Source organism: Piliocolobus tephrosceles, chromosome 4 (assembly GCF_002776525.5).
Source record: "Piliocolobus tephrosceles isolate RC106 chromosome 4, ASM277652v3, whole genome shotgun sequence".
Taxonomy (NCBI): domain Eukaryota; kingdom Metazoa; phylum Chordata; class Mammalia; order Primates; family Cercopithecidae; genus Piliocolobus; species Piliocolobus tephrosceles.
Window position 1 is genome coordinate 54,925,163 of NC_045437.1, and position 23,878 is coordinate 54,949,040.

Sequence of the window (23,878 nt, forward strand, 5' to 3'; positions counted from 1 at the left end):
ATCTTATGACTTTTGACAGATATTAGTCTAATAACATTAGGGAGAAAATATTCTCCTAAACTTTAACTCCAGCTGACTTTAGAACAAACATGTAAGAGTTACCAGGCCTGGCTACACACTTGGATTAACTGGAGTGCTTATACAAATTGTCTGGTCACTTGAGTCCAGGAGTTCAAGGCTGCAGTGAGCTCTGATCACACCACTACACTCCAGCCTAGAATCAAACAAACAAACAAACAAACAAAAAACTGTCTGGGGCCTATCCCAGACTTATAACACTCACAATGTCTGCAGAATTTGTAAAAAATCTCCCCTAGTGATTCTGATGCAGCTGGTCCACAAATGAACATTTGAGAACCACTGCACTACACATTTCTTTAAGGCATAAAGAAACCAATCCAGAGATTAAAATATCCATCTCTTCCCTAAATATGTTCCTAAGGTAAAACTCTATCCTCTATCAAAAGGCTAGAAATATAAACCCCCATGCTCTGGGACCTTTATAAAGGTGAAACCATTACATTCTCAGTATTTATTACTATCTAATAGACAGGAAGCGTCTGGCACTTGGTATGACAACAGTTACTATTAGGTGCCAATCAAGCAGTCAAAGATTTTTGACTTCTCAAGTGTGTAGTTTCAAACTAATAAAATCTAAGTGTTACTAAAAAGCAAAATATCCTAACACAAAGACTGGTCACTTAAAATAAAGGAACATTTTCCTATAATTTCATGTGTGCTGAGATGAGCACTACTCTTTGACTCATAAATGTCTGTAGTGGCTGCAAAGGCTTTTTGCTCTGGAACACTGCTTTATTTTCTTTCTTCCTTAGGCTTAACCCCAATAATAAACATATTCACCTAATATAGGTAAGATGAGAGCACTGCATCAAGGAGATGGCACAGAATTCTCCAGAGCTTGCTGGTAGAGCAAAACTCAGCAATTAGCATCTGAGTAAGAAGAGAATCTTAAACATGTCACAACATACACTATTCCCCAAACTATTACTGATTAGTTTAAAGGCTAACTCAAACTTCTGGCTTCAACATTTCGCATAATGATTTGGGACCTATATAACTAATGAATTAACTGAAAGAGAGCACAACTTTTCCTCATCAAACTCAGCAAGTCTGTGGCATCTAGTTTTCATTGAATTTCCACCATTTGAGGATAAATTGAGTGTCTTGCACATATACTTAGTTTATTCAAAATAACATGAAGAAAACTGGATTTTCAGGGCATGTTGCTCATTAATAAGTACAAAAACCTCACACACACAGACATCCCAAATGAAATCTATTGTCTTTGTCATTAATACACCTCTAGTCTGTGACTGTCATTACTTCTCTGGACCAAAATGGACACTAGCAGTCTGAAGGTCTTGGCATAGCTTTTTGCTACCTGGATGTTATTTATGTACCAAGAAGATGTGATTTATTGTCTAATGTTTCTTTACTCAGATTGGCTCTAGACAACACTGTGAGGTAGGTCAATATTATCTTTAGTGCTACACATTTTACCTAAGCAGCCCTTGCTTTCATGCGGCTTTCTCTTTTCAGAGCCCACTGAGCTTTGTCAAACAATGCCTTGTGCCTTTTACTTTTCTTGATCCAGCTCTGCCATGTAAACTTAATTGCCCTTTGTCCTACTTAGGCAAGACCTAATGGACTAATCTCATCATTTCTGTCAAATTATGATAATAATGGTGGATACATAATGAATTATGCCTCCTAGAACACATACTCACTTTTGGAACCCCAGGAAAAACTAGAGAAGTGAATAATGTGGAAATTCCAAAGAAGGTTAGAGAAAACATTAATTTCTCTAGAAGCTGTCAAGACCTGCAAGTAGTATCTACCTCTTCTCTTTCAAGGTTGGCTTGACTCAAGAATTCCACCAAAATCATCTGTGGTAAGCAGAATAATACTTCCCTCCCTCCCCTCAAAGAGGCCCATATCCTAATATCTCAAACCTGTGAATCTATTATGTTAAATGGCAGTGGAGAATTGAGACTGCAAATGGAATTAAGGCTGCTAACTAGTTGACATTAAAATAAGGAGATTATCATGGATGAAGTGGGTGGGTCCAAGTATAATCACAGGGTCCTTAAATGAGGAAAAAGAAGACTGAAGAGTCAGAAGCAAAGACATGACACTGTGAGAAAGACTCAACCGGCCATTGCTGGCTTTGAATATGGAAATTGTGCATGAGCCCAGGTTCAGGCTCTACACGCCAGAAAACGCAAGAAAACAGACTCTAACCTGGAGCCTGCAGAAAGAAATGCAGTCTTGCTAACACCTTGATTTTAGTCCAATGACAACCATTTCCTACTTCTTACCTACAGAACTATAATAAATGTGTGTGTTTTAAACAACTTAATTTGTGTTAATTTGTGACAGTGGCAATAGCAAATGAACATACTATCAAAGTACATAGAGAGTGCTAGTCCCTTCATTTCCTTAAAATACATGTTTGGCACTTATCCCACTGGATTGTGCTGCTCCTTTACAGAAGCTGCCTCATTTGTATTTCCTATGGATTAGACAACCTAAATAGACTATCCATGGTTGTGGCTACAGATAAAAGGGAAAAACTTCAGCAACCAGAAACAACTTAATGTACAATGCAAAAATATCTTTAAATGTTTTAATTGGACAAAAAAAGGTATAATTAGTGACAAGAAGTCATTGACTGGTGTGACCTTGTTCCAATCACTTTTATTGATGAATGAAAGGATGATTTATCAAACCCAAGTTAAGAAACTCTGCTAAACATCAATGTATATGAATGGTTCACTGCAACCTACTAGCTAACATCATTTCACTCCTCTCTACCAGCACCTCAATCCACACTGAAGCACAATACCTGCTACCGATTTTATCCTGAATTTAGGGGAAATGCCTATTTTCAGAAAACTGCACATGCTACCTGAAACTTAAAACCAGAATACATGATGTGTCTAACCCTAACCCTTAAAAATAAGTTATCCCAAGCATTAACCCAGAGTAGTTGTTTTATTCCCTCTGGACAAACATACAATAAATGTCCCTGAAAAGCAGTTTAGCAAAAGCATTGACAGATTCTTAGCTAGAGACAGATTAATAGCAAGAGAAAGCCTTATTACGATTCTCTAAACCCTTTCTCATAAAGCACAAAATATTTTACGTTTTTGGTTATCAAACGACTGAAAATACACCAATCCCTATTCTACCCCAGTAAATAAGTTCTTTGATGGAAAACATTATTTTGATTGTTTTGCTCCAGAAGGGAATGTGGTGCCCTCTGGTGTTGAAAAACAAGATGATCCATTTCACCGTTATAAACCAGCACTTCAGAGAGGGTCACAAAAGCACAGAATTTAAGAGCTAAATAGCATATTTCAGGACAGCACAGATACGTAATTATTTTTTAGTAGAGAGTTTTAGGCCAGGTGCAGTGCCTCACGTCTGTAATCCCAGCACTTTGGGAGGCTGAGGTGGCTGAGTTGCTTGAGTCCAGGAATTCAAGACCAGCCTGTATAGCAAGACCATATCTCTACTAAAAATACAAAATAACTTAGCTGGGCTTGGTGGTGTGTGCCTGTAGTCGTGCCTAATTGGGGGGCTGAGGTGAGAGGATCCCTTCAGCTAAGGAGGCAGAAGTTGCAGTGAGCTGAGATCACGCCACTGCACTCCAACCTGGGTGACAGAGTGAGACCTCGTCTAAAAAAAAAAAAAACAAAGGAATAATAGAAAGTTTTGGTCACGGATTATTATTCAATTTTTTTTCTGATAGATTACTTAAAAAGCATTATTTTGAAATTGAGCCTCTTAGGTAAAATAATACTTGGCTACATGATGTGTTGGAGATTTTCCCTCTAGCTTTACAAGGAGAACAAAGGTGAGTGATCTAAGATTCTGCACCAAAGTAATGAATAAAAAGGGTATAATATTAGGGTAATGACTTACAATGATTTTTTAATGTTTTACAAAATACTGGAGACATAAAATAGAACAGATAATAACATCTGCGATAATACTGCCCAGCTTAAGAAATAAAACGTAACTAATAGCATTCCAGATTATATTCTCCTTCCCCTTCATAGATAACTACTCCCTCAAATTTGGCATTTTTATTTTATTTTATTATTTTATTTTATTTTATTTTATTTTTGGGACAGGGTATTGTTCTATCATCCAGGATGGGATGCAATGGTACCATCATGACTTACTGCAGTCTGAACCTCCTGGGCTCAAGCGATCTTCCCGCCTCATCCTCTCCAGTAGCTGGGACTATAGGCTTGCGGAACAACGCCCGGCTAAGTACACATTTTTTGTAGAGATGGGGGTCTCACTATGTTGCTCCAGCTGACCTTGAACTCCTGGGCTCAAAGCAGTCCTCTTGAATCAGCCTCCCAAAGGCTAGGATTTCAGGCAAGAGCCACCATGCCTCACCAAATTTGGCCTTTTAATGATTGATGCTTAAATATATTTTTCAGTTTTCAGCCCTCTGACACTATTACATTGCTTCTAAGATTAAATATAAACTTTAAAATATTACTCTGTAAAAAGGAATCCCAGGTGATAATTACAGTTGGTATGCTGAGCCAAGGAGAGGATTCTATTCTAGGTACCACCCCAGTTTGGGGGCACATGGAGGCTGATATTGTGAGGTCTCCACATGTGAGAAGTGTAGGTAAGATTTGCATCTCCACATGGGACAAGTTTTAAGGAGTTTTAAAAAGGACAAGGAAGCACTGCCAGCAAGTGACTACGGTTTTAAAAATGGGTAAGGGCAGACATGGAGCAATGAGAGAGAAAAACAGGTTGGCAGTGTATATCTTGGTTGACATGTTAAATAAAGCCAACTGTGCAGATTTAGAATGTAAAAAAGACCGACTTACCTAGGCATAAGGCCAAAAGAGTTGAAGGCATCACCTAGTTCTATTCATCAAACACAGCTAGCACTAAGCTCAGACCAAAATGGTTAATTCCAGTTTTCTGTGTGTGTTACTACTCTGAGACTAGCTGATGATTCTGATTTTTTCCCCTAACAAGCTGATTTTACATAAAACTTAGTATCTTATTCCTTTTGGGTTGCTAGTAACAGAATGCCCAAGACTGGGTAATTTATTAAGACCATAAAATGATTTTCTCACAGTTTGGGAGGCTGGCAGCCCAAGGTCAAGGGACCAGCATTTAGTGTGGTGAGGGCCTTCTTGCTGCATCCTCACATGGCAGAAGGTGGAAGGGTAAGAGAGCAAGCTAGCCGAATGCTGCATGCAGCCTGTTTCAAAAGGGCTTTAATTCCATTAATGAGGAAGGAGTCCTCATGCCTAATCAACTTTTAAAGGCCCCATCTCTGAATACTATCACATAGGCAACATATGCATTTTGGAGGCGACACGTTCAAACCATAGCACTTGGGAAAGACAGCATGCATGCATCTTTGCTGTTCTCCTACCTCCCAACTGACATTTTCCCCCAGTGCCTGAGGAGGTCAGTGCTCCTTTCTCAGACCTTTCCTATACTCCAGTAACCTAGTAGCTCATGTAAATCAGGTAATGCAAGTAAAATACCTCCCACTGTACTCAGCATACAGTAAAGCTCATTAAATATTAACCTGCTATCATCATCTCACCATTAAAATTTCTCCCTCCCATTCTCTCTTTCCCCATTGCTCGTAATCAAAACTCTCATTCTCTCAATAGCAGGGTAAGGAAAGCTGTATGAATGAACTAAACATTACTTGGACATAAATATTTATACAATTTTACCAGGTGCCAGGACCTATATTAGGTGTTAGACAGCATAGGATCAAAATATTTTCTCTCTCCCAGTATGGTTCTTTATCTACCCTTTTCTGCCTGGCAACCACTGAAATCAGCTGTCTTTCCCTCTATAACATCTGTCAGAATTCTCTTTGCTGCTGTTAATGAGTCTTTTGTCAAGGACTCTTATCACCTCAAGTCTAAACCTCTTTTAATTCCTTTTTGTTGACCTCTCTTCCTTTCAATAGTTTTTGACCCTGGAATAACCTGAGATACAAATATGTACACACACACACACACACACAGCCCAGCCTAGACCAACTGAAGAAAATCTTATAGAGCCAATCATGCTTGCTCCTTTGTGACTACTTTAGAATTCTCAGTTGCATCTCAAGGTCTTGGCCAAAGCAATCACATATTAAGTAAACTGTGGTCCAAAATTCTCTATGATATGACATTTCTGCAAATACCCAAGCAAATGATTACAGAAATTCATGTGTCTTCCCCCATCTACTTCCATTTCCAGGAAGGGACAATATTTCATTTATTGTTGTATCCTCAATACTTGGCACAGTTTCTGGCAAAGAGTAAACTACCAAGTGATCATTAGTTACATGAAGGAAAGGATGAATGAAGAATAAAGATATATGATAGTAAAATGTTTTCTGAATCATCAAAAAAAGATAAAATACGTGGGAGAAAAACTTTCTTTCTTGAAAGGCTGTGGAGTAATGGTTAAGGGCACAAACTTTGGGACACAGGTCTATGATCACATATTAGGTTTGTAGGCCTAGGGAAGTTATTTAACCACTCTGAGACTCAGTTTATCCATCTATAAAATAGGGATAATAGAAATTATCTCTAAAATTGTGTCAAATTAAATGAAATAATGCACTCAGAAAAATAACTGGCATCTAGAAAGGTGAGGGAGGCAGAATAATGACTCCCCAAAGATGTCCATGTCCTAGTCTAAGATCCTGTGTATATACTGCCTTACATGGGAAAGGGAACTTTGCAGCTATGATTAAGTTAAGAACCCTCAGATGGGAAAATTACTTTGGATTATTCAGGTAGATCCAGTGTAATCACAAGGGTCCTTAAAAGGGTCAGAGAGAAGATGAGATGAAAGAAAACAGGAGTTGTAGTGATGCCATATGGCTGGAAAGGGGCCACAAGCCAAGAAATGAGGGTAGGCTCTAGAAGCTGGAAAAAGAAAGGAACAGATTCTACTATAGAGCCTCCAGAAGACATATTGCCCTGTCAACATATTGATATCAGCCCCATAAGGCCCATTTTCAGATTTGTGACCTCCAGAACTATGAGATGATAAAACTGTGTTATTTTAACCAATGTTTATAGCGATTTGTTATAGCAGCAACAGAAAACTAATATAAGGGATATGTAAGCGTGACAATTATTTTTCCTCTCTGTTACAAAACATTCCCAAGTTAACATCAACAGTGATAACTCATGTTGATAGTACGTATTCTTCTAATAAAGAATGGCATTTTATCTGTGTAGTCTTCCTCCCCAAAATTCATGTGCAGAGAAGAGATAATATAACATGTTTGTCTTCACTTATAAGGCTGGCCCTTGTGTCATCCAGAAACTTGAATTTTGGGAGAGTTCCCATCATCCTAATTGATAATAGTGACTCACCGTGCGTAAACAGTACAACGTGATTTATGCTTAACATCTGTTTTCCTTCCAGAAGTTTGGAATTTTGGTATGTGCCAGATAGAGGGTACCTATGTGACCAGTTCCCAGTAAAAACCTTAGCTACTGAGTCTATAATGACCTTCCTAGTGCACAGCATTTCACACCTGTTCTCATAACTTACTGTTGGGGGAATTCAGCACATTCTGTGTAACTCCATGGGGCTAAAACTCTTGGAAGCTTGTACCTGGTTTCCTCCAGATTTCACCCGATGCACCCCTCCCTTTGCTGATGTTGGTTTATATCCTTTTGTTGTAATAAAACATAGCTGGAAGTATGACTTTCTGCTTAGTTCTATGAGTCCTCTTAGTGAGTCATCAAATACGGGAGTAGTTTTGGGAACCCATGACACAACCGATAAGACCAGTCTAATCATGGGGAAAATATCAGGCAAATCTCAGTTGAAGGGTCTTTTACAAAATACCTAACTAGTACTCCTCAAAACTGTCAAGGTCATCAAAAACAGAGAAAGTCTGAGAAAATGTCGGAACTAATGAGGCATGACAACTAATTGTAAGGTGGTATCCTGAAACAACGAAAAAAAGAATATTAGGTAAAAACTAAAGAAATCTGAATACAGTATAAATAATAATAATGTATTGATATTGGTTCATAAATTGTGACAAATGTATCATACTAATGTAAGATATTAACAATCCAGGAGACTATGGGTGGAGCATTTGGGAACTCCCTGTACTATCTTCAAATCTTTTCTATAAATCCAAAACTATCCTAAAATACAAAAGACTCTTTAAAAAATACTTGAGCATCTATTATGTACAAAGTACTGTGCTAAGCATCAAAAAATTAGATCTATATAATTACTTCAGGTAAAGGCATTATCAATCATTAGTTATTTTGTTCCATACCTGCTCATTTAACTGTATGCTAGCAGAAAGGCCAAATTAAGATATTTAGTTTTATTTATTTAACTTGACTGCACATTTATATCTTATTATTCTAGATGATGACTTCCTAGAAGGTAGAATAAAATTAGAATTATCAACTTATTGAGCATGTCCTAGGTATTTTTACAATCATAAAATAAAGAAACAAACTTACACTGAAATAATAATTTGACAGAAAGTAGAGTCAGTAATACCTATCTGTTTCAATATATGACTAAAGGTCATGATGTTCTTTTACTCTATTGATTGTCTTCTTTACTAAACGACTATTTTGTGACTTTCTATGTTTAATAAAACCAAAAGAAATGTACTATAAACTCAAAATTGTCACATTTTCATTACTGCAGCCTTTCATTTCAATAACCATTAATTTTCTCCTTGAGGAAGAGAAGAATGAATGGGGAATAATTCTCCAATATTTCCACTGCACAGATAATCAAATATATATTGGGAGTGTGATTTGTATAAGATTTTAAGATGATGAATCAAGAGATGAAATATTAAATAGGCTCCTTTAAAAACTGTAAAAAATGACGCCTATATGCAGATTCATGAAAATGAAACTTAGTGCCTTTGTGGAAGATATGTCTTTGCTAGATAAAACCAAATAAGCAGGTCTTCAATACAACTTATTGGCTTCTATTATCTCCGGTGTCTAAATCATACCTTTTTAATAGTACAAGTCCTTAATTCATTTAGCTCACTGAAAATAATGTTATAGAATTATTGTAGATGACTCAGTGATTTATTACAAACCATAATATATGGTCATTTATTTTAAATTTTCAAGTACAATACTCCACAGACACATAAGGCAAAACTCCCTCTTTTCACAACAGCATCCTCTGGCCTTAAAGAGACATCTTCTTTTATTCATATTAAATAAGCCCAAAGGTAAGAAATGCAAATACAGTAGAATGAAATGCTGTTTAAATAGAATTATTTAGAAATACTAAGAAATACTAAGCAACTATACTAATGGTAACTTTAGTTTCTCTCAATTCAGTGAAAAAAAGTTTTGATCTAGGATTAAATTTTTTATTAATTTTCTCAAAATGCTGATATTTTGCTAATTTCCTAATTACACCAATAACTTAGATAAACTAGATGGACCAAATGAAGTTGCAAAACAAATTAGAAAAAGTTTTAACTGCATTAAAATAAAAATGCCACATAATAAAACTTATAGTATATAGCTAATGCAGTAAAGGAAATTTATAGCATTAAATGATAAGGTAAGAAAAAAATCTCAAATCAATAATAGAAGTTTCTATCATAAAAATATTATAAAAGAAGGACAAATAAATTCAAAGCAAAGGAAGAGAGAATATATGTAAATATACACATATTTATATAAAAACAAATTTCAAAAACAGTAAAACAATTTTAAAAACAAAAACTGAAAAAGTTGTTTCCTTGAAAATATCAATAAACTTAACAAACCTCTAGCAAGACTGAAAAAAAAGGAGAGACGCCATCATTATCAGGATTGAAAAGAGGTTATCATTACAGACCCAATAGACATTAAAATAATAACAAATAAGGAATACTATGAACAATGTTACACATGTAACTTTGACAACTTGGCTAATCCTTCAAAAACAACATCAAAATTTGCCCAATATGAAGTAGATAACCTGGATTGTCCTGTAATTATTAGATAAACTGCATTCATAGTTAAATGCCTTTCAACAAAGTAATCTCTAGGCTCAGGTAGTTTCACTATGAAACATTTAAGTAAAAAAATGTTATCCTCGGCCAGGTGCGGTGGCTCATGCCTGTAATCCCAGCACTTTGGGAGGCCGAGGCAGGTGGATCACGAGGTCAGGAGATTGAGACCATCGTTGCCAACATGGTGAAACCCCATCTCTACTAAAAATACAAAACAAAACAAACAAAAAAAAAAAATTAGTTGGATGTGGTGGCGTGCGCTTGCAGTCCCAGCTACTCAGGAGGCTGAGGTAGGAGAATCACTTGAACCTGGGAGGTGGAGGTTGCAGTAAGCCGAGATCGTGCCACTGCACTCCAGTCTGGCAACAGAGCGAGACTCCATCTCAATTAAAAAAAAAAAAAGTTATCCTAATTATTTTCCAGAAAACACAAAAAAAGACAACTAACTCATTTCATAAGGCCATAATACTCTGGTACCAAAATCAGACAAAGATATTGCAAAGAGACAATTTCAGACTAATATTCTTCATCAACAGAGGCATAAAAAAATCCTCAAAAATGATTAGCAAATAGTATCTAGTAATACACATAATAATATAGCATAACAAAGTGTAGTTTATGGTGGGAATGCAAGACTGTCTCAATATTTGATAGCGAATTATATTAACATTGAAAACACATGATCATATCAACTCATGCAGAAAAAGCATTCTACAAAATTCAACATCCATTCATGAGAATACTATCAGCAAACTAGAAATGAAAGAAAATGTCCTCAACCTGAAAAAGAGCATACAACTAACATTATATTCAATGGTGAATGCATGCTTTCCTGCTAATATCAGGAAAAAGACAAGGATTTGTGCTCTCAACATTTTCATTCAGCATTATACTATAATGAAGAATTGGAAACTATAATTTAATAAAACATTAGCATTTAGCAACAGCATTAAAAAGAATAGGAATAAATCTGACAAAAGACATCAAGAACGTATACTGTTAATAACACAAGATACAAAGTCAAAACAAAAATAGTGTTTATAACATTAGCAATATATAACTGTAAGTCAAAAAAGTTTTAAATAACAATAACTCCTCTCAAAAGAAAAAATACTTGGTATAAATCTAACTAAACATGCACAGGTTCTGAATGGTGGAAACTGCAAAATGCTGATGAAAGAAATCAAAGACTTAAATAAAAAGACATAAAAAGAAAGACAATGTTCACATATTACGAGAGTCAACATAGTAAAGATTTCAACTCTCCCCAGGTTTATCTATAACTTTAATATAACTGCAATCAAAATCCCAACATGATGTTTTATAAATATAGACAGACTGATTTTAAGTTCTATATGCAAAGTCAAAAACTTAAAATAGCTAAACCATTTTGAAAAAGAGTAATAAAGTCACAGGAAAAGAGGGGTACTAACAAAAGCACAGACAAAAAGATGAACTGTACAGAAGAGAGTCCAGAAATACACCCACACATTTCCAGACAACTGATTTTTGACAAAACTGCAAATGCATTTCAATGAAGGAAGGACATTGTTTTCAACAACTGGTGCTGAAACAATTGAGCATCTCTATGTAAAATAATAAACTCCTTAAGCCTCACAACTTATTAAAATTAATTTTAAATGAATCTTAATTCTCAACGTAAAACTTAAAACTATAAAATTTTTTGAAAAACCATAGGAGAAAATCTTCATAACCTAGCATGAGGCAGAGTTCTTAGATATAACACCAAAAGCATAATCTATTAAAACGTTTTTTGAGAAATAGGACATCATAAAAACTAAACAGGTTGGCTCTACAGGAAAAATAATTAAGGGAATAAAAAGAAAAGCTACAGACTGAGAAAAAATATTTATAAATCACATATCCATTGAAAGACTTGTATCCAAAATATATAAAGAACTCTTAAAAGGAAGAAAATAACCCAATTAAAAACTGAGTAAAAGATTGTATTTTTTGAGACAGGCTGGAGTGCAGCAGTATAATCATAGCTCACTATAGCCTTGGTATCCTGGGCTCAAACAATCCTCTCATCTCAGCCTCCCAAGTAGCTAGGACTACAGGCACACATCACCATGCCCAGCTAATTTTATTGATTTTTTTTGTAGAGATAAGGTCTTGCAATGCTGCCCAGGCTGGTCTTGAACTCCTAAACTCAAGCAATCCTCCTGCCTTGGCCTCTCAAAATGCTGGGATTATAGACATGAGCTGCCAAACCAACCCAAAAGATTTGAAGACACTTAACTAAAGAATACATAAAAAATGGAAAATAAGCACATATGTTCAGCATCCTTAAGGAAAAGCAAATTAAAATCATGATGTGATACAAATGTCTATATATTTGAATGACTAAAATTTTAAAATACTGAGAATACCAGTGCTTGCTTTCAAGGATGCACAGCAAATGGAATTCTTTGCTGCTTGGAATGCAAAATGGTACAGCCATTCTGGAAAACAATTTGACAATTTCTCATATAAGTAAATATATACTTACCATATGATCCAGCAATCCCACTCCTGAGTATTTACCCTAGAGAAATAAAAAATTAGGTTCACACAAAAATATGCACATGAATATCTGTAAAAGTTCTACTCATAATTGTCAAAACCTAGAACAACCTGCTTGTCCTTCAGCAGCTGAATGGATAAATTGTGGTTCATTCATACAATAGAATACTACTGAGCAATGAAAAACAACAAACTATAAATATATGCAACAACTTGCATGAATCTCACAGGCAATTTTACTGAGTAAAAGAGGCCAGTCTCAAGGTTGTATACTATAGGATTCTATATTTTAACAATATATTAATATTGTAAAACATTATCAAAAAGACAAAACAAAAATAATGAAGAACACATCAGTGGTTTTCAGGGATTAGGAATTGGATAAGCATGTGATTATAAAGGTACATAGCACAAGGGAGTTTTGGGAGTGATCAAAATGTTCTGTATGCCCATTCTGTTGGTCATTATATATAAACCTTTACATGTGTTTAAGTCATAAAGCTGTATGTAGAGAATAATTTTATCGCATGATAATTTAAAAAATAAAAATGAAAAACAAAAGGACTATGCTGGATAAAAAAGAAGTTTGCTGGTTAAATGTGGTTCAGTGCTATGTCTTTGCCCAAAGTAGATGCTCAATTAACTTTTGCTAAACAAAAACCCTGAAAACTGGCTATAATGTCTGCTTCAATATCAATCTCATTTACATCCCTAAGATTCAAATATTTAAATAACTTTTTGTACTGTCATTAATACTTTCTGTCATGGTATAGATCACTGAAAGATGTCTAGCTTACAAACATTTATTAAAAACCTCAAGTGAAAGTTAGAAATCCAGATATATCAACCAATTATTCTAAACTTTTAAAAAACTATCATTAATAATAGTAACTTTTACTTTACATATTATATGTTTATCCTCATTTTATAAAAGGCAAGATTGATCCGTACTGAAGTCATTACTCAAAGACACAGTATCCCAAACAAGCACTTAACAAGTGTTCACACAATCTTTATTAAATATAGAATGAAACTGCACACCTATGCCATTAATTTATCTCAGATATTTACTCTTTCTAGGATTTGCCTTTTTGTTTGAATTAGCAAAACAGACTTAAAAATTGTAATTATTCTGGTTCTAACTGCGATGTATACTTACATCACTAACACAAAATTTCTGTGCTGCTATAAACTTCAAAATTTTCTGTGCTAAATAAACACTGGGTATTTGTTTGCCTGTACCAAACTCAGTAGGATCCTGCCATGTCACTTCCTACACTGACCTGTGACAACAGGTCTAAGCCTCATTAATTCTGATCAATTAGCTAAGCTATATCATATGTATGTGAATGAATACAAATAACTTCCTCTATACAAAAAAAAATCACTTTAACTTTGTACTTGCTTTGTTGATGGAAAATGATCAATCGTGTAGCTGAGTTTTTCAAAACTACCTAGCCTAAGAATTAAACACATTTTTAAATTGCAAAGATGTTATTTGCATATATTTACAGTATGAAGTATAATTTTCATACTTCTTTTACATTTCTATTTGCTACAGAATTATTTTAGAGCCCTCCACATTACATTAATCATTTTGAAAATATTCTTTCTGAATATTCACTTATGACCATCTCCAATTTACCTATATATAGGTCAAGTCTCAATGAAACATTTGAACTTTGCAGTTTCAGTTAAGTTAAACTATGAAGTATGTTATAATGATGCTAAAACATATTCGTTTTTTACATTCTGTAATATATACTTTGATGTCACATTACACTATCACTTGTAAACAAACCAAACTGAAATGCATTTTAGCAACCAAAAATATAATAAAAAATTACCTATAGAAATAATTATACTATATAACTGAAAGATGACAAAAACACTCAATCTGAAGCATTCAATGCAGTAATTTCATTACATTGAGTCAAAACTAGAATCATAAGCCATAAGTTTAGTTAACTATTTTTTTAAATTTTTTATTATAATTTAAGTTTTAGGGTACATGTGCACAACGTGCAGGTGGGACTTTAAACTAGTTCAACCATTGTGGAAGAGAGTGTGGTGATTCCTCAAGGATCTAGAACTAGAAATACTATTTGACCCAGTTAACTACTTTTAAAAGAAAAAACTAATATATCAAGCTGCAGCTTTCTATATTTTAGTTCTGTTAATATACAACACACTGATTAATAAGGACACTATTATGAATAAGTAGATAATAAAGTCAGTTTGCAAAAAAAAAAGTTTATTCAGAAACATATTGGTTCAAACTTTCAAATGTTCATGAGCATCTCATCCACTGGCTTTAATTGCTTTCTTTCCACAGCACCTAACATTTACTGTTCAGTTCCTTCACACATCCTACTCTGGAGCATATTACTATGGGTACTGAAGTAGATCAAATCATAGAGAAGCATAGTCTCCTACAAAATTACAATAAGGGTAAATTACCCTCTAGATAATTTTCACAGTTTAGCACAGTTAATCATAATTAGATCGTGTGAGCCCATGATTAAGGCTCCTTGAAATACCCACTTAAGCTATTATAAATGTGATGAAAAGTGAATGACTTTGTCACCTGATTGAATTTACTTAGAGAAACATTTTTTCAACCCAAAATAAAAAAAAAAAAATTTAACCCAAAATAAAACGACTGCAAAATAACCCTAACATGTAAAACATTTAAAATATAGTAAAAAACAATCCAGTGTTAATTAGAGATTAATATCCCTCTAAAATATTAGCAGAATTGGGAAAAAGAGGTTTTTTCTAAACATGCATGAAGCATAGAGACTGGGTTATACATGCCAATTATAATACAGCTGCATGATTATTGAGTGCACTTAGAGAGAAACAGTATTTCCAGAATTATTAAAACCAAGTTTTTATTATACAGATGTTGAAAGTTAGCTCCACTCCCCAAACTCCAGTATTTATAATACAGATTTTTTAGTAAACTCTTTTGAAAAATATTACCTGTTTCTGTAGCCATCTTTCACGCCTTCGTTGTTTCCTTCTTAGATTCTTCAACTTGCTCCTTTCTCTCTTATTGAGCCTCTGATTAATGCTGCCCAATGAAAAACTGGGTGAGTGCAGGAAGTCCAGAGGGGAGAGGTGCTCTTCCTGGTCTGAGGCCTCCAGCATGCTCCTGCCAGCTGAGGGCAGGTCCATCAGGAAAGTCAGATTGTTAGTATTAGTATGGTCAGAGTACACTGAAGAAGCTTCTAGACCACATTGAAATTCTCCTCCTCTTTGTGTCTGGGTCTCATGGGGGGCCACTGAAAATCTTTGCAGCAGCATACTAGGATCAAAACTGGATGGATTCTGAAAGGAACAGCTATTTTTACTAGATTGTAAAGGCAAGCGTGAAAGGTCAATAGGCTGCGTTTCATTTAGTCTGGAATAGGCAGTAGTCTTACTATGTATTTCATATAAAGTGGGCAATAAAGTCAGTTTCTCACTGATGTTCAGATCCAAACTCTGTGATTTTCTATGAAAAGCTCTTGTAGTGCATCTGCCAGTCACAAGCTGGGGAACAAAAAGCTGGTATTTTGGTTCTGATGCTTTGGAGAGCAGTTTTTCATTCTTCATCTCAAAATATGTTGATCGCACCTCCAGGCAGAGTGCTTCTGTTAATCTTCCAGGGTCATTATTATTTCGGGCCATGTTTAAAAGCCTGTGATTTCTGTTTTTAGAGCCACCACCTGTCAGCAGAGCTTCCTTGTCACAACCTGACTGAACTCTAGGATGTGACAAGTATTTCAGTGATGGTCTCATTAGTCCGCCTGCCTGTGCTGGCTGATAATCGGTCCGGCTCTTGGAGAGATGTACAGCTGCAAGCTGGCCACAGGAACATTTTGGAGTGCTGACAAAATTAAAGCCCCCTAAACGGGCCCCACAGAAAGGGCAATTCAGTTTTCCAACTGTCCACTGGGCCTACAGGTAACAAAGAAAAATAAAGACAGTGCTTTCATTATAAAGAAACCGAAGAGAATTTTTTTTTTCTTTACAGCCGGCCACATGAAAGTTTTCTACGCCACAGAAAGGCTAGCTTTCTGTTTTCTGATTAGTAGACTGAACAGCAAATAAAACAAGCCTTCCAATAAATAAAGATAAGCAGCGCCAAAGTTCTAGAATGATAACACATTGCAAATCATGCCCAAGCAAACAATATTCCTAAGAATTCTAAATGAGAGTCTCTTGAACAATAGGTTAAATATGGATACAGTGTGAACTAAAGAAAAATATGCTATAGAACCAGGAAGCGAATCAGTGGACAGAGCTTAATTTGCAAGTAAAATCTCACAGAAAAGTGTCTGTTTTGATACACTTCTTGCATACCAAGCACTGTGAGAGGGAACGTTACCCAACCAACAGAATAAAGCTCTTCCTGGCTTTTTACATACAACCAAAAGATATTGATTGCATACATCAGACAGTGTATTTTCTATGCTTAGATTGGAAATTAATAATGAACTGTCTTAAAATTATCTCTTCAACTGAGATAGTGAAATATCTGCAGTGTCCTAACATATTTTAAGTTCAGGACACTTATAAACAGTGCATTGGCATTCTCCTAGAAAATTGTTACAGTGTGAGAAGGGATATCAAATGTTAGTTTTTAACAAAAAATTAAGCTGCTCAGTGGAGAAATGTAATTATATATTTCCAAAGTCCTACTACTTATAATTTTCTAAGACAGGAGTTTTGAATTGTAAAAAATAACTATACATACAAGGTCAGTTCTTGCTCTTATAATGTTTCATTAAGGATCCTTTAAAGTGTAGAATTTTCATTTTGATTATACCAATGAGGGTCATTAATTATCCTATTTATTTTGTATGTTTGTGCATTTATGTGTATATATATAGATATGTATAACACATACAAAATATTCCATTTATTGAACAGGACCTATTCTTGGTGCTGGGAAATACAAATGAACAAAAATATAAAGTCCCTGACTTCATGGTGCTTATATTCTAGGGTGGGAGCTAGGCAACTAACAAGTTAAATAAGCTATATGTGTATGTAGGCAAATATGTATATGTGCATGTATAATCTACATATTTATGTCATACATATGCTTCTGTATATTTAAAAGTAACATATATTACATGTGTGTATATGTGTGTGTAAAATACAGATAGGTATATAAAGCAGAGAAAGGAGAAAAGAAGTGTGAAGAGGGGTAATGGGAGTGAAGAACAGTAAGAGGTTGGCCAAGCAATGCATCTAAGAAAAATAGCTCTACAAGGAGGACAAAAAAATTCTGAAGGTTGTATATTCTTAATTCTACTCAGAAACTAAGAACTTACTTTTTGGATCAGGCAGTTTATCCATTCTGGGAGGGCTTCTATATTCATGTGCCACACATGGCAAATATTTTGAGCATCAACTGAATCATCTGTATCCTGTTAAATAAAAATAAATGATATTACTAATTACCAGTTTGGAATTTATTTCACAGGTTTCATATTTAAGTAAAACTCAAAAATACAAAGTCTATTTTAGTTAGAAAGCAAATATACACTGCCTTCCCCTCTTAACTCCCATAATAAAAAAACAAGCCCACAAAAAAGATCTTTTAAGAATTTCTTCAGAGAATAAGTACCCGTGATTTAAGAAAAAGCCCTTCCATCTCACTGAGGTCATCAAATGAAATTTACAATTTAGCAGTCAGTTACTGAATGAACACATCTAGTGCCTTTTTCTGCATGTGAGACAAAATAGTGTCTTTCATGGCAACTTTCTCCAGCCCTAAATCTCTATTCTATCTGAATTCTACTAACGACAGAATAAAGTTGCCACATTCTCTATCAAGATGCTAGATGAATGTGGAGAAAGATTGCGGAGGAGAATGATGGGATTCAGGACACAGTACCCCAAAATAGGCCTCCTTGGCATACTGAAAAACAGCAGAGGCAGGAAAGTCTCACTAACCTCTCCCCTGCCCTTTTCCCCTGAAGCAGGTCAATAACCTAGGAGGGATTTTCTGACCTTGCATAAAGTATATCATAAGACTCTTATGTGAGAGATGTTAAAACTGTCCTTATAAACTTTATAAATTAACCAAGGAAGAATAGGGGGACAAACAAAAATAAGCCAAGCTTGCAGTACATTGAGCATTAATCCCCAGGTCTGCTTGCTCTCTGACCTGCTTCCTCATGGCTATTTGGTGCCTATTGCCCCAAATCCCACAGATCCTAGATTACAGTTTCCCTTAACTGCTCTATAGGTAACAACTTGAACATTATGAAACTCAGTTTCCCTTTGAGATATTCCTCTACTTTCCCCTTCAAGATATTCCTCTAGGTCCTGAATACCAATGAAACTATTAACACCAGCTAGTCTGAAAAACCCCATTGATGCCAGCTGCTCTGAATGGATACCACCAGAAGCTGACTCACCAAAGAATGTAGTTTCCACATCCTGATGATTTCATCCCTCATTCCCCAACCAATCAGCCACCTCAATTTTCCAGTTCCTCACTCTCCATGGTCTCTTTAAAAATCCCAGCCCAGAACTCCTCAGGGAGATGAAGGATTTGAGGGTCTCTTCCCATCTCCTCACTGGACACCTTGCAATCATGACATTCTTTCTCTGCTGCAAATCCTGCTACTCAGTGTATTGGTCTGTTACTATACAGTGGGCATATGAAACCGTTAGTCATATAACAGTGCCATCCCCTACACCAGGAGAAAGGTATCTTCAAAACTTCATTTGAAATTGGCTCTCTTAAGTAAGTTTACCAATTCATCTAATAAACTGGGCGAGAAGAGGTGTACTTCAGTGCAAGTCTGTACATGGATAAGCATATTACCTTTTGAGAGGTAAATTCTTCAATTTTACCAAAAGAAGAGAAACTTAAAGTCACATTCTATCTCCACTGTTCAGCAGCAAGCAAACTGCATGAAAACAAACACCCTAGAATGATTTTTTCATAAACCCACAACATAATACAAATATAAACTGATGTTATCAGATTTTCCCCCTCAAAAGAGAAATTCTGGCATGTTCAATCGTTGATAATCCTAGGGTTCCAAACTTTAATTATTCTAAGAAATCTGTGGATGCCAATTTCTACAGAGTTTGAGAGAGAATATCAACACTCTGGTAAGTTAAAGGTTCTCTTTTGACTAGCACTGAAGAAAAGAGCCTGCATCAAGGTCATGAACTCTGTGAAGAGCCACCTTAGAGGAATATTTCAAAACATATGATCCTTAGATCAAGTATTTCAAAAAATATGTTCCTTAGATCACTAGCATTAGACGTGAGTTGGGTTACTTACTAAAAATTTATACTCATGGGCCACACCTAAGAGTGTCTATAAATAAATTCCTACTTATGATTTTCATATACACTAAAGTTAAGAACCCAGAGATATCATTTTTTAGTGTTCAATTTTGTGTGCTTCTGTCATCTGCCTTTTCTAAGTTCTAATAGTGATTTATTTACAATAACAGTTCAGTCGTGACTAGCTTTTCTCTCCAACTCATATATAAAATTTTTAAAGAACATTGGGAAACATATTGGAAGTGACTCAATAAAACTAAACAGTACAGCTTTATCTATTTTGCCCCAGAAACAAAATAAAGGTATGGATAAGTTTTTGAAAAAGTAGAATTAATTTTGCGAAACATCCATATTCATACACACTAGCTCCTTTCATTAGGAGCTGACAGTTATGAAGATTAGTATAACGCTAATGAATTCTTTAAAACAATCTTATAGAGAATACAAACTGAAATTGACAAATAAAGTAACCTTTTCATTATCAGATCCAGAATTTTGCTCTGACTTTTCAAGATTATGTCTACATATAGAGGAAGGAAAGAACGGTGGGAGCGACAGAGGGAGGGAGGAAATTTCTACACTGGTAGAAAGAACAATAGATTATCAATGTCAAAATAGTTAATGGCACTCAACCTACCAATATTTATTCAGTGATTACTAAATACAGTGTTGACCACACAAAGCAGGTAGAGACATACTTATTAATATGCCAGGGATTGTGTTGCATAAAGTTACTTCTATTATTTGTATTAATCCTTTAATATTTCACTGTTCTATGTCTTATTTACTATGTACATTTCATTATTTCACTTAATCATATAAATTTATCATTTTTTAATCACACAGTATTGATCATAACACTAAAACACCACTACCCACTATAAATTTCGGAAATGCTTTATGAATACTCCTATGAGAATAAACACTGGAGTGACAGTTGTAGGTAGAAGAAAGTTTTGTTTTTTTTTGAGATGGAGTCTCGCTCTGTCGCCCAATGTACTTATTCTTCTTCTTTTCACTAAATGCGCTCACTATGCACAGGCACTGTCTTAAGAGTTTTTACTGTCTTACAGAGAAGAACACTGAAATAAGAGATCCCAAGCTTCCACATTGCCTCTTATGCCATATAAAATACTATAGTTTTTAGGGCAATAAACTTTCTTATATCTCCAGCCTGTGTATGTTTTAAGGCATGATACTGCTATTCTTCTCTAAGCTTATAAAACTAAAACTGAAGCATATCTTATTTTTAAATTAACTAAAATAAATGTATGTAGGGAGAGGTACATTTAGAAAAAATTCCACAGCTGATTCTGCTTTTGTACCCCTCAACCCACCCTCCTTCATTTGAGAAAAAATAATATAAAACAGCATATATTTGTTTCTTTTAAATAGCTAAAATTTAAAGTATACTTTCATCTCCTCACAACCAAAAAAAAGAGAAATAGCAATTCATACAGGTAGGAAAGCATAAAAAGCTGGGTTGAATTTATAGCATTGTTTCATTTTCTGAAAACTTTACATATGGACCAGGGTAAACACAGACACCTCAATTATAAATGAAAATGCCAACTACTTTCACCTGTATTTACCAACACAGTCTAAGAAAACATATATTTTTTATTTGTAATATTTATTTCCAATATAATTCTACAAGTAAAGAGGATGTACCATTGCTTCTAAGTTTTAAGTCAGTTAATTTTGTAAAAGCACACAAATATATAAATGATAAAACAATTTTTGATGGACATATTTTAAGATGAATGATGAAACTGGAGGCAACTCAATTTGAGGAATTTAAAGCCATCAAAGTATTAGTACAACAAGTTATCTTCTCAGGAAAAATTTGACTGAAAATTAGAACTGTTTCACTAGGATTTAAAAAAAAAAAATTACTAGACAGATTTTCTTTATGTCTCAAATTTCCCACACGGAGGAAGGAGGAAGTAAAAGGAGGAGAAGGTAATAGCAATTTCACATAATAATGTCAGAAAAATGTTGAAAAAATTATATTTGTAAATGAAATAATTTGTTCAAGCAGCAGAGGGAGCCAATGTATTGTTATTTTAATTTTTTCTTTAAGTGTTGGGAATATTCTCAGTTGCTATAACAAAAATATCACTTAATTTTAAAATTACAAATTTGATGCCTTATTTTTTATCATTATGTGATCTTTAATATTTTTAATTAAGTGTAACAAGTTACATGCAAAAAGTTGGTAATATTATATAAAATTTTGGAAGATGTTTAACCCTTGGCATTTCCAATGTAAGCAATAACATTCCCTCAGCTAATTCTTTTTTTTTTTTTTTTTGAGACGGAGTCTCGCTCTGTCACCCGGGCTGGAGTGCAGTGGCCGGATCTCAGCTCACTGCAAGCTCCGCCTCCCAGGTTGACGCCATTCTCCTGCCTCAGCCTCCCGAGTAACTGGGACTACAGGCGCCCGCCACATCGCCCGGCTAGTTTTTTTGTATTTTTTTAGTAGAGACGGGGTTTCACCGTGTTAGCCAAGATGGTCTCGATCTCCTGAACTCGTGATCCACCCGTCTCGGCCTCCCAAAGTGCTGGAATTACAGGCTTGAGCCACCGCGCCCAGCCAGCTAATTCTTTAAATGCGAACCAACTATATTATTTGACTACCGCAGCTAACATTACAGGGAAAAGATTATGTAACGAAAATGTTATTTAAATTAACATTATTGTCTAACGCGTCACAAATGTAAAGGAACCAAAATTCTACTGGACTGCCTAGTTTGCCTATTTGTACTTTGAGAAAGTACTTTAAGGGTTAAAAACTTTTTACAATCAAAAGGTCACAATGAACTGAAAAAAATGAAAATCTCACTTAAAAAGCAAACAGGCTCCCTGCCTCAATTCTTGGTACCTTTCTAATTCACTCTTCACACTATTAACAAACTAATCTTAAAATTCAAGTCATGTTACTTCCTCTCATTGACTTCCCAGCTCCTAGGATAAAGATCAAAGTCTTTGACTTACAAGACCATACATGACTTGAACAGTACCCAACTTTCTACTCTCAGATCTTGCCAAACTTCCTCTTCATCTCTGAACTCCAATCATGGCAATCTCTTTTAGTAAACCAGGGATACACCACAGGGCCTTTGAACATGCTGGTTCTGAATCTTGGAATGTTCTCCCACCTGTACTGTCCTCACTTATCCATCATATCTCCACACAAGTCACTTCCTCAGAAAAGCCTCACAGTTAGGTCCAGCACCCTACCTATATACTACTCTTATGGCTTCCTATACTTTTCCTTTTTGCCACTGAAACAGCTAATAATTTATATCTATATGAGTAACCAATAATATTTATGTAACTGGTCAATATTACAAATATTAAATTATTTCAATATTAAGTTATAAATATCAAACTTTTAATATGATTAATTATACTATAATTAGAATATATTTACAAATGTTATAATATTAATAGAAAATTAAATGATAAATCCTGAAACCTTCACAAGAACCTACCATTTCTCTTCTGCTCATCTTTGAATTTCCAGTTCCTATTACAGGAACTGTGCAGTCTAAGTCTGCTTGGGATGCCATCACAAAATACCAGAGACTGAATGACTTAAACAATAGCAATTTATTTTCTCTCAGTTCTAGATGTTGAAGGTTTGAGATCAGGGTACCAGCATGTTCTGGCTCTGGCAAGGGCTCTCTTTCTAGCTTGCAGGTGGCTGATTACTCACTGTGTCCTCACAGGATCTCTTTCTCTTTTCTTCCTTTTATAGAGCCACGGTGCTATTGGATTAGGCCCCATCTTTATGCTCTCATTTAACCTTAATTAACTCCTAAAGACCCTATCTCCAGATATAGTCACACTGCACCTTTAAAATACGCACTTGGAGGGCACACAATTCAGTCCATAGGATAGCATGTGGTAAGACTAGCATGGAACAAATACTGTCACTAAGAAAAGGGAACACAAAGTATTAAAAATGTAGTAAGCAATAAAAATATTTCTTTCAAT

The 23,878-nt window shown here is 35.1% G+C and overlaps 1 protein-coding gene across 3 annotated transcripts in view; it reads right to left on the reverse strand.

The window, feature by feature from the left end:
• RNF180 (ring finger protein 180) overlaps positions 1-23,878 on the reverse strand; it is a 220,856-nt gene that overhangs the window by 155,469 nt on the left and 41,509 nt on the right. The window contains exons 2-4 of one of the 3 annotated variants that reach the window (XM_026447831.1): positions 17,899-17,994; positions 15,557-16,516; positions 12,558-12,593 (exon numbers count right to left, since the gene is read on the reverse strand). In XM_026447831.1, the coding sequence (XP_026303616.1) occupies positions 12,558-12,593; positions 15,557-16,516; positions 17,899-17,994 (1,092 nt within the window). Of the gene's footprint in view, positions 1-12,167; positions 12,594-15,556; positions 16,517-17,898; positions 17,995-23,878 lie in introns of those variants that run through there. The other 2 variants (XM_023210425.1, XM_023210426.1) reach the window with 2 other exon arrangements.